The following is a 16564-nucleotide window of genomic DNA, read 5'->3' as shown; positions in this document are numbered from 1 at the left end:
AGTAGTAATTTCCTGCTCCTTCTGGAGTAGCCACGTAGGGTGTCATGGGCATTTTGAGTAAGGCTTTATGTGTTATTGGAAAGCGACGAAGCGTGAAGGAGAGGTCAAGTCATTACTTTTAAATACTATCCATTTTTGGCAATTGAAAATTCCACTTATTAGAGCTGGAATTTGAATTCCCTTCCCTTCTGTTGTTGGCTAATGAGTCAAAGTACTGAAGAAGGTGATAGCCTAGGACATGGAAGCTAACCATGGGGTACTTATGATATTATATGTTGGCCAACCACGAGGCATTTATGATACAATGTGTTGGCTAAACACAGGGCATTGATGATATTACATGTTGTGATGGAGACAGGTACTTTACATGGTAGCATGTCCAAGCCATGCTGACAGTGAATGGTTATCTCTGTTTCCCAGAGGAATAGTCTTAAGATTTGATATTTTGGGTTCAGGAAGGAAGAGGACAGGCCCTTTTCTTGGTAATCTCCCTAGCTGACTTGAAAATTCTGATATGGTTATCATTCAAAAATGATGCAAAGGTGACAGAGATGCAGTGTAGTGGCAGCAGTCCAGCATGGATGAGTTCTAAGTGCTAACCTTGATAATTGAAAAAAAAGTCCTACAGCCATGGAGACGAGTGTACATTTTCAATATTTTGGGCCTATGAGATAGCTCAGTATTTAAGTAGAGTTTGCCACAAAGCTTGAGCACCTGATATGAGACCCACAAAGTCAACGGAGATAACTGACTCCCTATAGTTGTCCTTTGAGATCTATGCATGTTCAATCTCTCTCTCTCTCTCTCTCTCTCTCTCTCATTCACAAACATATATACAATAATGTAATGATAAAAGAATTGAAATGGTGTCTTCCTCTTTTGTTACTGAGATTTGATTTTGTTTTCAATTATATCAAAAAGAGGTTTATTTTTACTTTTGCTTTTCTTTGAGACATAGTTTCACTAATATCCCTAGCTAGGTCAGAACTCACTATGTCACCCAGGCTTGCCTCAACATTGTGGTGATCTTCCTGCTGCTGCCTCTCATGTTGCTGGGATTGCAGGCATGTATATCAATGCCAGATTGTATTGTCAGCACTGTATACTCCCTCACTGCACTGTCTCCTGCAGGGCCACTGGCTCAGGCATTGGAGATGAAACAAAATAACACAAGTAAGTCAGGACTGCTCTTGGGCTCCGTGGCCTCTTAGATAACTAAGAACGTCAGTCCTTTTTGGGTGCCTTGAGAAAAACCATCATGGAAAAGGGTGAAACTCCTTAAGGATCCCTAAGAAAGGGGTGTGCTCTGACTCAGGAGTTTTGCTAGAGGCCTTCAAATTGGTATCTTGGTCTTGAAGCAAGAATAGGACTCTTCACTGAAAGGGTGGCCAAAGGAGAGAAGGTAAGGGTCACTGGGAGGACTTCCTATATGTGCCTGCTGGCCTGTGTCGTTGGTTTGGCATTGCTGTATAAAATAACTGGGAGGGGATGTGTCATGAAAACTCAATGTATCCATTCCAAGAAACAGGAATTAATGGAAGAAAGTGGTACAACTTCAGGCATGGTGGCCAGCACCCAGCACGGCACACTCAGTGAGAAGTGGCAACTTTCTCCAGCTGGATCTGTCCTCCTTCTTTCACAGAAATGAATTCATCATGTATAGTCAAAGCCTCCGAGAATGAGATGATACTCCAGTGTCTCCATACAAATCTAAAGAGCCCACCGCAGAATGCACAAGGCACAGTGTACATCACACTTGCCTTCGGGAAGCAGATACATGGACTAGATGCCCAGGGCACCCCCATATACACTTCTGGGACAAAGTCACAGATAAAGTTTCCTACTTCTCATCACTTTCCTAGATCCTGGCTCTGGAGGAGAAGACAGGCAGAAGGCTGGATGCTCTCCGCAGATTTCCCCAGGGAGAGCTGGCCTGGCATGTAGCAAGAGGACTAAACACAAGTTCTCTGCATCTCTTGCCATCCTTCGTTCTCAGAGACTTGGGTAGCCTTATGGTTTTTCGGTACAGCCATGCCCAGAAAGCTAATCACTAAATATCCCCTTTTGGTCACTACCAGAAAGATTTATAGGGTGCGTTGATTAATAACAAGGCAACTCAATCAAAAAGAGCTTCCAAGAGTAGCCCAGAAGCAGGGTATAGAGTCATCGCACCCCATCTCTCCCAGGCTGGGTGGGTGCCATGTCCGAGTAAGGTGATGCCTTCCGCTGCCTCCCTCAGCTCCTCTCTGCTGGGAGCTTTTCTGTCTGCCATCCTAACGATCGCCATGCCACACCGGTCCTGATGCTGATGCTGACAGGCTGCTCATTAGTGCCAGGGTGCTGCAGTCAGCCGGTGGCATGCCAGAGCTCCACTCCTGACACTTTTTCACAGAGCTGTCACAGAGTCATAGAGCCTGCCAGCTCCGCTTGAACTCAAGCTGTGATACCCCCAGTGCCAATTAGTGTGTCAGTGTCCTGCGTGGCTGGGGAGGAGGCCTTGTCAGTGCTGACACCAGGCGAGCCAGTGGTCTAGAAAGGGGAGAGGGTGGGTGCCTCGGGACGCTGGCAAGGATACGAACCCACACTAAAGGTCGCTTTGCTCTCATGGGCTTGTTGACTTTAAAAATTTTTCAGAAATAAAGACTACCAATCGTCCACTAGGTTTCCTTGAGCCCCGGGAAGGAAGATCTGACTGCAGGGAAAGGCTGTTGACTCGGAATGTAGAGGTATTGACTATATGTTGGAATAAGAGTATTTCTTTGACCTGAGCAAGTGGGAGCTCACTGATTCTGGACTGATGGTGGGGGAACCTGCATGAGATCCTAGGCCCTCTGAATGTGGGTGACACTTGTGTGGCTTGGACAGTTTGTGGGGCCACTAGCAGTGGAACCCAGTATTTATCCCTAGTGCATGAACTGGCGTTTTGGAGACTATTCCCTATGGAGTGATACCTTGTTCTTGCTCAGCCTAGATATACAGGGGATGGCCTTGGTCCTATCTCAAGTGATAGGACAGACTTTGTTGACTCCCCATGGGAGGTCTCACCCTCTTTGAGGAGTGGATGGGGGTGGGGTGGGAAGAAGGTTAGAGGAGGGGGAGGGGACAGGAGGGAGAGGGAACTGGGTATGTAAAATAAGGTTGTTGTAAAAATAAGGAAAAGAAATAATTAAAAATATGTTCGGCCTTCCTTCAAAAAAAAAAAAAAAAGGATTTCTTTGTTTTGAAGCTCAATGGACACACTTCTACTTTCATTCACCCTAATATCTTTACACAACCCTGGCAGGAAAGTTGACTTGCCTGCCTACTTCTGTTTACCCACCAAGAAGGAGGAAATGGGCACTGGGAAAGGTAGGCAGGAGGGATGGATTTAATAATAATTTTCTTTTACCCACTAATGAACTGCTGTTGTCTTTCTCAGTCTGAGAGGACAAGCACATATTCATACATATTCCACTGTCCTCCTTTGTACTTTAGGAAACTGTACTTAGGAGCCACATATGGGAATGGTGAATGCAGTAGGTGGTGGAAGGCTCAGGTTGTCCCAGAAGGACAAGATGAAGACTATGTTCCCGAAACACAGTCTCAGCAGAGTGACGGGCACCAAGGGCCCAAGTACATCAGAAATCCCAACATCCAAGCCGCTGTGAGCCTTCTCCACTTCTGTGAAAGTGAACATGAAGAGGGGCCTCTCCTTTCAGCCTAAGCTGGACCTCCCACCAGAGCTAGTTCCTTGAAGGGGCTTCAGGAAAGCACTGGAGAACCTGGGAAAGTAGCGAAAATGTCCTTGAGCTTCAACAGGGATTCCATCTGGGGAAGATGGCAGATTCCCACTGTAAACACCCCAGTGAAGAAGAACCCGCAAGAGTAAGCCTGGTGCTTTGCATTTGGGAGAAGAGGCATGCCCCTTTGGAGCAATGGCAAATAGCCATGCTGTGCTGTGCAACAAGCTAACAGTGGGCTGTATCTAGGGCCCAGGGAGTGTGCATCAGTGAAGAATGAAAAAAAGAAATGAGACACAGACCCTGGTCTCAAAGAACTTTTGAAACGGGGATGTCACAAATGAACCGGATATGGGGCATCTCTGCTCATGGACTTCCTCAACGCCTCTTCCTTTGTCTTAGTGTGGGCTGTTCTTTGGGCATCTTAGATGAGGGTGGAACTAACTACCAGAGAGTTCTAGTGAAAGAAAGGGGGTGAAAGCAGGTGCCCATGAACTGTCAGGCGCCCAGTGGTTCTCGGTTCCAAAGGAGTGAAACGCCCACAGATTCCTGATTGGAATTTGACAATGTAGGAATCCCAGCTGTTTCTCTAACCCTCTGACACCTCAATGGGATCTGATGCCAGGGCTGTGAGAACACATTTCTGTGAAGAATGCAGCCGACTTCGGATATTTTCAGGATATACTGAAAGACATAGTCAGAGAAAACTCAAGGATGAGACAGTTTGAAAGCGCATTCTTTCAGGCCTAGGTAAAGATGAAGGACAAACACAGGCTCCTGAGCAGGAAGTAGCCTTGGAGGAGATCCTGGTTTCCCTGATGGTGGGTGAGCACAGACTGACCCTTCTGAGGACTTTGGCTTGGCCCTTCATGAAGCTAGCTGTAGCTCTTTCTTGGAAGGACCTGAAATGGGAACATTTTCTCCTGAAAAGATCAGGGCTCATGCAAGTGCAGACAGTAAGTACACATCCCCAAAACATGTGCAGAGAAAGGACACAGAAAACTGTGCACTTTCTAGTTGAACTCTAGGAGTGGTGCTTACGAGGAGGAGCTAGAAAAGGCATAGGAAAACTACTTTGCACAAAAATGGCTATGCCAGAAAAGCAACTTGGGAGGCCCTATATTCCTCTTCATCCTGACTGGGCATCTGGCATTTCCTCTACCTGATGAATGGCCTGGACAGGCCTCTTGACCCTTTTATCCACCAGACATCCACTCCTATACCAACGTTCAGGGGCCTTCCTGAAAGAACAGTCCACATGTCTGCATTCCCTTTCTGCACAGAAGATGGTCGTGGCTGGAAACAGTCGGCCTAAAGAGATTATTGTGAGTTTTCCTAGATGACTTCTGATAAACAAAACTAGGCATTTTCAAAACTGCCCCAAGCCAGCAGATCAGTCTATAGAGAGAAAAGACAATGAAGTCATCAGATTGCCCCAAGTGCCTGGATCAGCTATTCCTTGGGGAGAGTTTCATGTCTATGGAAGAATGATTTGGCTGAGACATGATCCGTCTTCACCACTGGGACAAAAGATGACAATTGCTCACTGTCTTTGGAGACTCAGCAAAGGGGCACATCATTCTCTCCGGAGCTCTAGGCCTGTCCTAGTTCATTTAAAAGAAGCACTTTCTTGGAAACATTTAGTGGGTACAGATGAAGGCCTGACTGCTAAGAGTCTCTAGCTTCAGCTCCGATTTGGCAGCAGCTCAGTGACATCTCTGATCTCCAAAGAATCATCTCCAGGAACACTGGTCCCCAGTGAGTCTCGAGGTGATTAGCCACAGCTTGGCATATCTCATCAGTCTGAAAATGGGACGGCGAATCTAGGCCCCAGATATGGACAAAGCCATTCATCTAAATGACTCTAATCTGCAGGTAGATTCTGATCAGCCTGCTCCTCTCCCCTTGATCCATCTTCTGTTTCCATAGCAGCTAAAACCTCAGGAAAGTGGCAGCATCTGGCCCCAGCTCAGGTGAAAATCTCCTAGGAAAGGGGATTGACTTCATGGCCACAAAAGGAGGAACAAAGGACCCCGAAAATACAGCAGAACCAGCATCGAATGAAAGGGAAGGAGAAAGGAATTGGTGCAGAGAAAGAGAGAAGGGAGAGATGAAATGAAATCAAGTCAAAGATATTTAAAAGATGGTGAGAAAAACGGAAGGCTCAAAAAATATAGTGGAGACGCAGGCATAAAAGGATTAGACAACAGAAAGTATCTGGAGGAAAAAGGCTGGAAAACATCAATACAATGACAAAGAACTGGCTGGCCAGGGCCAGGACAAGAAGGAGCAGCAAACTAGAGACAGAGTCTCTGGAATAGGTGAAGGAAGTCTACTCCAGTGATAAATGTTCTGCAGTCTCGAAGGCAGACTGGCCTAGTATCTAATAGCACTGGGGACTCAGTGACATTAAGCCGTGATAAATGGGATGAGTAGACTTGAAAAGCTGTGCATCTTTCTGCCTTTACAAGTGTCCCAGGTCCATTTTCCGTCACTAATGATCTCATGCAGGGCTGAGGTCTCCTCCTAGTCTTAAGCCAGGCCACACAGAAGGTCATTTCAAAAGGAGAGACTGGCCAAAATGCAAACATTCTACCTCATGCCTTTCTTCACAGGGATAACATTAGGAAGGATAACCACACAGTCTCTCAGAGCCTGATCAGGACAAATACAACCAGACATGCCACACCTCTGAGACCATCTGTCAGGGTGCATTGCTACGGTCTGAAAGGAAATTCCATATTTGAGGTTGTTATAGTCCAACACTGTTTTTCTTTTAAATGTGATTATGGAGGCACTACCACCTTTATGAATGGGGGGCCTTAGATTCCGGTGAAAAACATGTTGGAAACAGGCAGTCCTTAATTATTGGGGCCTTCAGGGATATACCCGTGAAAACAGATAATCTGCCTGGCCCAGTGGTTTTGATCTTTCTGGGAACAAGCTCCAACCAACAATGAACTACTGTGTTGATGTAGAAGGTCAGCCCCTTCTACATCTTAGTAGAAGACAACATAGAAGGGACATTGTACTTCAGACGTCCTCCACAGACATCTGAAATGTTTCCCTGAACCACACCACAGCTCATCATCTCCTTCTACCCAAACTTGCTTCCTTCCCTGTTTCTCTACAGAAGCTGATCTCAAGAGCACCCCTGATCACTTTCCTCCACATCATTCTCCTCAGAGTCTGCTGTGGGGTCACACAGCCTGGAACAAGTAGAAAACCTCCACAAGGGTTCATTTGGGATTCTTAACCTTGCTCTACCTAGCAATATACATGCCTTCGTTAGTTCACACGTATGCATAAATCCGTATATAATTACATACATCAGCCAGTGATCAGCAACAGATCTGAAGGCCACTATCAATGCCTTTGCTCATGTGTTACTGCTTCTGAACTAAACTCCTTGTCATTAACCAATGTATACTACTCAGTTTTCTCAACCTTAACCAGTACATGTTACACGGTCATATGAGTTTACAATAGCATAAGTTTGTTAGTTTGGGGTTAGGGCCACCTTAATGATAAGTGACATCTTGTCAGATCCTAGAGGTTCAAAGCACAAGCCACTGTTTGGTCCTCGGAACATCTGAACATTTTGGCAACATCAATTTTGCAACTCAGCCACATATTATGTGATGCTTGTTATCTAGGAAACATTCAAGAAAAACAACAGCAAAACCACAAAAACAGCTAATGACCAGATTTTTGGCAATGCTGAAAAGCAGAGACTAGGGAAATTCCTTGCTAGGAATATGGCATTTAGAGCTCTCATCTGTCATTACGTGTTTATATTTCCTATCTTTTCAGATAGCAGCTGGACCATGTCACCAACACAGCACTCCCATCATCACTCTCCATGGGACAAGTGCACACAGAATATCTTCACCACGTTTTCCCCCCAAACTCATGCGAAATTAATCTTCACAAGATTGCAAACAGATAATCAGGTACACCCTCTGAGACTGTCACAGCTACGACCACTGTGCAGAGAACACTCATATCTGCAGAGTCACGAGCTGAATCCGGAATACCAGAATCTCAGAGCCCATTGGATCCAGGAGCCGGTACCGCAACCTCCCATCTGTGTCAAGCAAGACTCCTATTATTTAATGTGAGCTGCTCCTCTTACCTTTGGGAGAAATATGTCTCCAGGTTACTGTAGGCTCCGGTCTACCTGTGGCTATGCACGTGAGGCTAATGTTGTTTCCTTCGTTAATGGAGATATCTGAAGAGATCTCTACAATTTTGGGAGATACTGTGGAGACAAAACAGGTAGAAGGAACATCAAGATCCAGCTCTGTTCATTGTCTTAAGGTAGACGGCTGACAGAAGAGCCCAAAGATTGAAACAGATGGACTTCGCTTGTAAAAGATGAAAAATTCGAAGAATTACCTTAAACGTGGAAAATAAAAATATCTTACCTTGAATTTAGCTTCCAAATTAAACACGAATATAAAGTCCAGAGGGAAATCAACTCCACGGCAATGCTGCAGCAACTCTCCCAATTCTACCTTCTGTCTCCTCTTACACAAACACACCTCCAACACAAGCCCATGAGTCATTCCCATTGAATTCAGAGGTGGCTTTATGTAATGCAGTTCCTAACATAGCACATATCTACATAAATAGCATGGATTCTCCGTGTTGCCTACCTGACATAACAAGGTTCTCTAGGCCAGCATACAAGGACAGTCAGAGTTCAAGCATCAACTAACCTCTCCCAGCCATCTCTAGTGGCCCCCACATCCACCCATCCTTGCTTTGTCCTCAACACACCATGCCCTTCCTGGTCCTCATAAGAAGAGCTATGCCCTTCCTTATATCCTATGTAGATAACCCTTTAAGACCCAGGTCTTTGTTATTTCCTTCACCGTCTACCTGTCCCCCTTAACAACCCAATGTTCACCCATGTTCCCAAAACATACTAGACACAGATGCTTGGGCATTCATATCAGTGAGCTATGCTCACTCCCCGACTGGATGAGTGTCCACCCCTTGTGTTTCAATATAAGGTCTTAAAGAAGATCCCTTTTCATTGTTTAATTTTGTTTTCATGCATACAGTATCTTTCATACAGTAAGAAAAACTGATCATTTTTAGACTTAAATCCACATTGTATTTCATGTAAAGAGACTGTGTGTGTGTGCGTGTGTATGTGTGTGTGTGTTTATTCCTGCACATTAAGATAGAAATAAAGAGTAAGCAATGCAGAGAAAGCAGTGGGATGGGAGGCTCATTGTTCCACAACCTAGGATATTTAAGATCTAACACTGTAATTCGCAGTTGATCATTAAAAGTCAGAGTATGCCTGATGGGGATAGAAAGGCAATTGATACGTTAGGACTAAGCATTTGCTTTGCTGACGACTTGACATGTAAATTCCTAAAGAACATGTAAAGTTCCTAGAGAACTCCTGCAGATGTAAACACTCTGATCTATTTTACTCACATTATCTTAACTGTAGCGTTTTCTTCTGGCGAACTCTTGGCCCTACCCATCTGCCTGGTCCCTCCCTGCCCCACCCAGTTTGGGCATTCACACAGTCTTGCTAGCTTCTTGGAACACAGGCTGCCTGCAGAGTGTCTATGCTGGCCTTGCAGACATCGCTTAAATGGTGCAGGTAAGTAATTTATTGATCTGTAAAGCACTCCGGGATTCTCTGCAAGGGATTATGTCACGCCAACGCCATGCAATAAAATAAAAAAATGATGGACTTTGCGAGCACAGGGTGATTTAGGGGTTGTAGTTGGAAGTGTACGTAAAGTACATTTTAAGTGGAAATCAGCCTGCGTAATGAATTATTCTTGCTTTGGAAGGCTGACTGGGAGTTCATTTTCCTGGCTTCCTACATGATAGCTAATCTGCTAATCATACACTAGAGAACAATGGACAGTCCCCAAGTGGCATGGAAGGTGGAGTGGGCCAGAGCTGTCAGCACAGTAAGTATATTAAATGAGACAATCACACCTCATGCTTGGAAGAATCCTCAAGAAACGTCTCCTCCCCCACCCCTATCATTTACATGTGGAAACTATCCAACTCATGAAAGAAACATTGGAGAAATGCTTGCCACCTCTCCTAGCCAGCTTAACAGCAGATACTGAAAGAGGAACACTGCTCTGGATGGAGCCAAAGGAGAAGCCATGCTTGGTATGGGACCCAGGAGACTACAGGCACAACCACAGTGATGAGAGCTAAATCAATGAGTGCAGATGTTCTGGGATGGAAAGTATCATTTTCTAGGCGGCAACTTATAGCACACTGTCGGCTCTAAGATTAAATTAGAGGCTCAGAGCACACCCTTGACATGAGGACTTGAGTTCTATCCTCGGCACCTCCCTGAAAAAATTAAATTGAGCTGGCAAGGAAACACTGTGATTTTCGCTAATTCCTGCTCATAAGAAAGACTTGGGCAAGTAAGAGATAGGTTCTCTGTATTACATAGTTTCCATGGATACTTTCTGTACCTTACTTCCCTTAATGCAGGCTGTCAGAAACATACCAGGATTGCTTTGTTTGCTTGTATTTATTCATTCACCCATTCATTTATTCTCTTGTCAATATTCATGAGTCACTTTCTATATGCTAGCATTGTGCTAAGCACTTAGAACATAAAGTCTAAGGGTAATGCAATATAACAATATAAAAGAGACAGGAATCCAACCTTTAATGTATTGTGACCCAGAGGGACTCATCAAATGCTATGGGAGCACAGAAGTGAGATGCCTAAACTTGACTGTAGGTAGGTGCTGCACGACCCTTTTGGGACATGGGACAACTGTGTTAAATTTTAGGGGCTGAGTAAAAGTTTATCAAGCCTGGGTTGGAGAGGAGGAGAAGTTTGTTAAGCAAAATGGGTGACATAAGAAAAGCCCCATCAATGAGAACTTTTGTGCCTATGTATAATCAACCATTATTAGAAGAGATTTTTCTTAAGCAGCTGGGCCAAAAGGCACAGAGTGCTTGTGAAAATAAACTCTATACACAATTACATATTAGGTATTTCATGGCATGCAGCAATGTGCCAATCTGGTTGGTTCTCCAAGTGCTTTCAATTTGGTTGGGAGAAACAATGCATTAAAAACGTTCTATTGAATTGGAGGACAAAGCAAAAGGGACCCAAAAATTATGTGTGATTGTGAAAAGAGGGGTGTAGATGATAAGTGCTGTGAGCTAGAAGGAGGGATGACCATGGTGAATGGGGGTGCCAGAGGTGAGTTTATCCACATTAGCATCTGCTTTGGAAAGCAGCAAACAAGAAAGCATCATGCAGTGAGACCCAAGTGGGGCTGTAGTACAGGGACCAGAAGTACACTGGCATGGATGGGGTTGCAAAAATTATTTATGAGGTACTCCAATAAGCAACATCTACCAGCTGAAGGCAGTGTCCCACAGAACTGCAGATCCTAGATCTCCCAGGTCACCTTCCTCGTCTGCAAAGGGGATCTGGCATTTGTGAGGTTCTTCAGGGGACTTAAGAAACAACTTCTGAAATCACAGGAGAACAGTTTCTGGAAACATGAGGTTTTAAATAAATGAGTTTTATGCTGCACATGGTTGGCAACTTGTGTGCAGTATCAACACAAAATTGACATTCAATGGATTTCATAAGAATCAATGAAAACAGGATACAAGATCAATGAGGTACCAGGGAACCAGATTGCACACCAGCCTGGAGGGTTAGGTCCTGGGTTGTTAACCTCAATAGGCTACAACAAGTATTCGATTAAAAATAAAAAAGAATGCCATAATTTTAAAATTTTATTTTAGGAAGAAGAATCTGTTAACCACGTGTCAGAATGGAGCTGGGAGAAATTGGAATTAGAGAAATCTATCTACATGAATAATATTCAAAGCGTGGATTGAACTGTTAGCTCCACAAAGAGAAGGAAAGGAATGGATTGGAGACAGTGCCAAGGAGTACACATGGGAACTAATGATGTCCTGGAAGAGGAGTGGGTCTCAGAGAAGCAATTTGCTTTGTGGAGAACTTAAGTTAGACTCGTTCTGATTTAAACATGATGATGGGAAAGATGCTGGGGACAACTGGGGGACAACCAGGCAGAAGCATCCTATTACCCGTAGGAGTTACATCACCAAGAGCACAGTTGGAAAGTAAACTGGGGAGGGCTGAGAACAGTGCCACAAATTAGATTGGCTGAGCCTCAATGGTGCCTTACAAAGGGATGCCACTTCCTGCGCATGTCGATACTTGATGACTGAAGGCACGTGAAGTCTGAATCTAAAATATATCAATTATATAAACAGAAAGTCAAAGATATTTAGGATATATTTAGGAAGAAAGATAGAAACCAGGTGAAAGATATTCTGATGATAAAATTCTACATTTAATACATTTTTATTAAGGCTCCATCTGGCTACTAAAGAAATCTAATTCAAATATGTAAATAATTAAATAAGGTAATTATTAAAACAATATTCTGAGGAACTTTCCTATTCCTGGTGTAGCTTACAGTGCCCAGGTGTTGAGTTTTAATAATTATGTCATTAATAAATAGCAATTTGCTGTTTTTAGCACAGAGTAGATATCCTATTAAATCCAAATTAAGATGCTTTATTAAGCACTGTGCAGTCCTGTGGGGCTGAGAATGCACATAAAGGCTTCGACCAGGTACTTCCTAGGACTCATGCAGATCTATACCTCCCAGATGGCTTCCATCACTGCCAGAGGCACTTCTCTCTGCTCATGAGCGAAGGTCTAGGATGTGCAAAATCACTCAGGACAGTGTTCAGGGCAGGGATTTCTTGGTTGCTGTGTCCTAGGGACTTCTGACTTCACAGTGTTAAAAGACCAAATCCTAGGTCCTGGCAACCTTTTGGCTTTCAGACCTCACAGAGACACTCAGGCCACGATAACAGCCTGAAGCAAAATGTCCCATGTTGATGGGGAAACTATTAAAGATGCAGCCACTGCATGCCAGGCAAAGCCTACTGCAAAGCTGTTTTGCTTAGGAATAGGTCAGGCTGTGTGGCAAGATATGGGACTATCTTTCCTCAATCCGGACTAAAACAGGGTCAGCCAAGAGCATAAAGAAAATGCTCTTATCCTAGACGTCCCTTCGTGAAATGCATCCCACTTCTCTCCTAGCCTCACCCCAGATACTCTCCTGTCTGTTGCCTCCACTAGTCCCAAAACACCTCAAACTCTTCCTGATCTAAAGGTCCCTTAAGAGTTCCCAGTTTTCTTCACATAGCTTGTCTGTCCTCGCCTTTCCATCCTGGCCTCTCAAAGATGTCTTCCATGGCCATTGTTTCTAAGATCGTGTCTCCATACTGGGTTAATTATTCCATAATCATTGTCTCTTCACTTACATTGTGGTGCTGGAGGATTGAGTTGACTGCCTTCAGCATGATAGGCGATCATTCGACCACAGAGCTACACTCTCAGGCTGGTCTCTTCTAAAGGTTCTCTTGGTCACTGAACTGCTCAGTGCATGCCTTCATGTCCAGCAAACTTCATGTTCATGTTTCACAGATGTGTTATGAATGAATGGGTGTTCTTGCAAGGCTGAACAGATATGTGAACAACTGAAAGTTCCTGAATATACTCAAGATCTATGTGGCACACACACCAATGATGATAGTCATCAGCTTTCAAATGTGCAAATCTCTCTCTCTATATATATATATATCACTGACAATTCCCCCCCCTCTCTCTCTCACACACACACACACACACAAATTTTCCTCTGCAATTAACCCAGTGAATCAGTATTATTTCTAAAGTAACTCATCATGACAACTTTGAAGTGTTTCCTATGACACAAGACTTCTACCATTGATACTAATAAACCCCGGGTTAATGGTAATTCCTTATTCATTTGGTTATGAGCTAAGAAAGCTGATGTTCCATAAGGGTGGGGGCCTAGGAAGTTATTCAAGGACACGTAACTGAAAATTGCACTGTGATGTGTGAGTTTTAGTAAGAGATTTTATCGCTAAAAAAGTCATTGGAATTGTAAGTACATATATAAAAACCATATATAAAAAAGAAATATGACACCCATGTTTTGTGCACATTACCTGCTTGGGAAACCCTGTTGTGCATTAGACAATTTGCAGGGAATGAATTCACTGATAATATTTTAAGAAACATATGAGGAATTTCCATTATTATTATTCACAGATGAAGGGAGAGTTAGAGGGACTGTAGCCACTTGTTCAAGGGCAAATTGCCAATCAGGGATAAAAACAAAATGTATCAGTAAGTTATGGGTGACGCCCGCTGTCTGCTCTTCTCAGAGACCAGTCTTGTAGGTTCCAACCCTGAACTCCTTGGGTTTTGCTAAAAAATATCTACCCCACATCACCATCCACCCAACTCCTTAATCATGGAACCATGGGCTAGGGTTATTCCTCTCATCTGAACACTTCCATCATTTGCTCCATCCCGTTCCGTCTTTTGTAGCTCCATGGCAACACTGGTGTACCCATCAGGAACTTAGATGCAAGAGACTCTCAATACCATGTGTATGGTGTAATTCTCTACCACAGAGAGAATGGGAGGATCCACCAATGTGTTTTTGTTCTAACTTCCCACCTCTGCATGCATAGTGGAATCTCCTGCTTATTCCCTCCTGAGCCCATCTTGCTCTCCTTCCTCTCATTCATTTTCCTTCATTTTGAACTGAACCAGAGATATGGTCCTGGGGACACTTCTGAAGAAGCCACTGTGGCTGCAGGCACACAGGTCCATTGGACTGCATCTACCTGCTGACAGAGAAGTCATCAATAAGTCTGCCTGTCTTAAGTTGATGACTAATAGAAGTTCTTATTAGGTCTACTGTGATTGATTAGGTTCGCCATTCTCTTGCTCTGTTACCTCACTGTCTTCTATGTTTTCCCCTTCCTTCTTTCTTCCTTTGAAGTATCTACATGCTCCGGTGTACATTTATAGAGCTGTGGGGTCTGTGGTGTTATTTAAATAGAGTAACTCTGAGATTTGTATCAGAAGACCAAGCATTAAGTTTAGATCTTCAAATTGCTAGTGATATAAATGTACCTAAATCATTTCACTAGCTGATTGCATTAATTATATTAGTATCTTTCTTAACCCATGTTTTATGGGTTGGAGAAAAATATGGAAATATCACATTTTAATACAAGATATTATTCAAGTATGACTCAGTAGTATTCATAGTACTCATATATCTCTGGAGGCCAATATGAAGAGAAATGCAAACTTCTGCACAGGGAATTTTCTTGATTTAAAGGATGAGGTGGGGTGGTTACCATGCCTGCGCTCCTGTCGGCAGACGCTATCCAGTGCTCCAGAGGTAACATTGGCTCCTTGGCTAACAGCAGCTTCAGGCTGAGAACTCAATCCCAGCCTCAGACAGGCACAGGCTTCCTCTCTTGCTAGCAAAGAACTGAGCAAGACAGGATGTTCACAATCCCAGATGAGTCTGAAAATGTGAGATCTCTAATGATACAACCTCGGGCGAGGGGGATTGTCTTTCATCAGAACACGTATGTCATTTGTAACATCTCATTCTTCCTCTCTCAGCTTCTCCATATGAAACCCAGGAAAAAGCCATGAAGCCCTGGGAGGAACTCCAGTGATTTATTCAGGATTAGTCATAAACCAGTGGTTCTGAAGTCTGCAATGTGGGCCTTTCAGGATCAAGCACAATGTGGAAGGAAGTTGTTAGGAGCTCTGCTCTCGGACACAGTTTAATCATTTCTGATGAAGACATAGAAGAACACAGTAAGCATTCATCACACCATGCTTTCCTGCTTCAGGATATGTTTATGCAAATGGGATTTCGCAGATCCTACCTATAACCGTAAGCGTTCCATTATAGTGGGCACCAACGGCGAAGTTGGTAAAAAAGTGTCTCCTCATCCATTGTTTCATGTAAGAACATCGGAGAAGGATGCTAATCATGACCCATCCTGCCACCCAGACATGACTGGCTGGGTTCCATTTTCTAGAACAATGGTACAGAGTTGGGACTGAGTGGCTTGCTTGCCTTACACCACCATCCTGATATGGACCAGCTCCTAAGTCACCAGTTCATCAAAGGACAGAGAGATGGAGTGGGAAACGCTGGGTTACGGAGCAACAGAAACAAATTCAAGAGGCCCTGGAGAGCATCTGGCTGGCTGTTCAGCCCAGCTGCTTCTTTGGAGATCCTCCTGGCTATGCCTCAGGCATTGCCTCCACTGTGCCGGGAAAAGGACTGGAGCTACCCACGTAAGCAGCTAAGCCAATTCCATCATGATGTAGGCAGCCAGACACATGCAGCCCCTAATCAGGTATCTCTGAAAAACCAGAGCCAAGTTTCCACAGCAAGAAAGTCTCCAAAATGAAAATCTGCCTAACCTGAAGAGGGAATCAATTAACCCAATTCACTACGCAGTTTTACAAGGAAGAGGAAAACAAATAAAAAACAACAACATGAAAATTGTGCGTGTGTGTGTGTGTGTTTATTATTACTCATGGAAGAAAGATATTATTTGCTGATCACCTAATAAGGACTATATTCTTGCCATGCATTTCCCATTTAATTCAGAACACTCAAGCCTTAAAGACCTAATGAAATTCCACTGAAAGAGGAAGGATGTGGTGAATGTCAGAGTCCAGCTCTTCCTACAGGATTTGGGGGATCAAAGTAAATGTGTAGGTATAATTGAAAAGCACTTAGTGGGCTGCTAAACACTCTACAAATGAATGCTATTGTGAGTGAGATAGCATGGAGTCCAATCAATTAGTGGTCAACAGCTTAGCTATTTGCTATACAAACCAACCCTGAATTGCTGACTAGGCCTTCCTTATCCTGCCCAGCTACATCTTCTGAGCAATCCAATGCATTCTC

General features: G+C 43.9%; 1 protein-coding gene across 3 annotated transcripts in view; it reads right to left on the bottom strand.

The window, feature by feature from the left end:
- Ntm (neurotrimin) overlaps positions 1-16564 on the bottom strand; it is a 982155-nt gene that overhangs the window by 111178 nt on the left and 854413 nt on the right. For all 3 annotated transcript variants that reach the window (XM_050160080.1, XM_050160081.1, XM_050160082.1), the window contains one exon: positions 7855-7980. In XM_050160080.1, the coding sequence (XP_050016037.1) occupies positions 7855-7980 (126 nt within the window). The remainder of the gene's footprint in view (positions 1-7854; positions 7981-16564) is intronic.

The sequence above is a fragment of the Alexandromys fortis genome, unplaced genomic scaffold (assembly GCF_014885135.2).
Source record: "Alexandromys fortis isolate MF-2015 unplaced genomic scaffold, M_Fortis_MF-2015_v1.1 scaffold_108, whole genome shotgun sequence".
Classification (NCBI taxonomy): Eukaryota; Metazoa; Chordata; class Mammalia; order Rodentia; family Cricetidae; genus Alexandromys; species Alexandromys fortis.
This window is presented reverse-complemented; position numbering and strand designations above follow the sequence as displayed.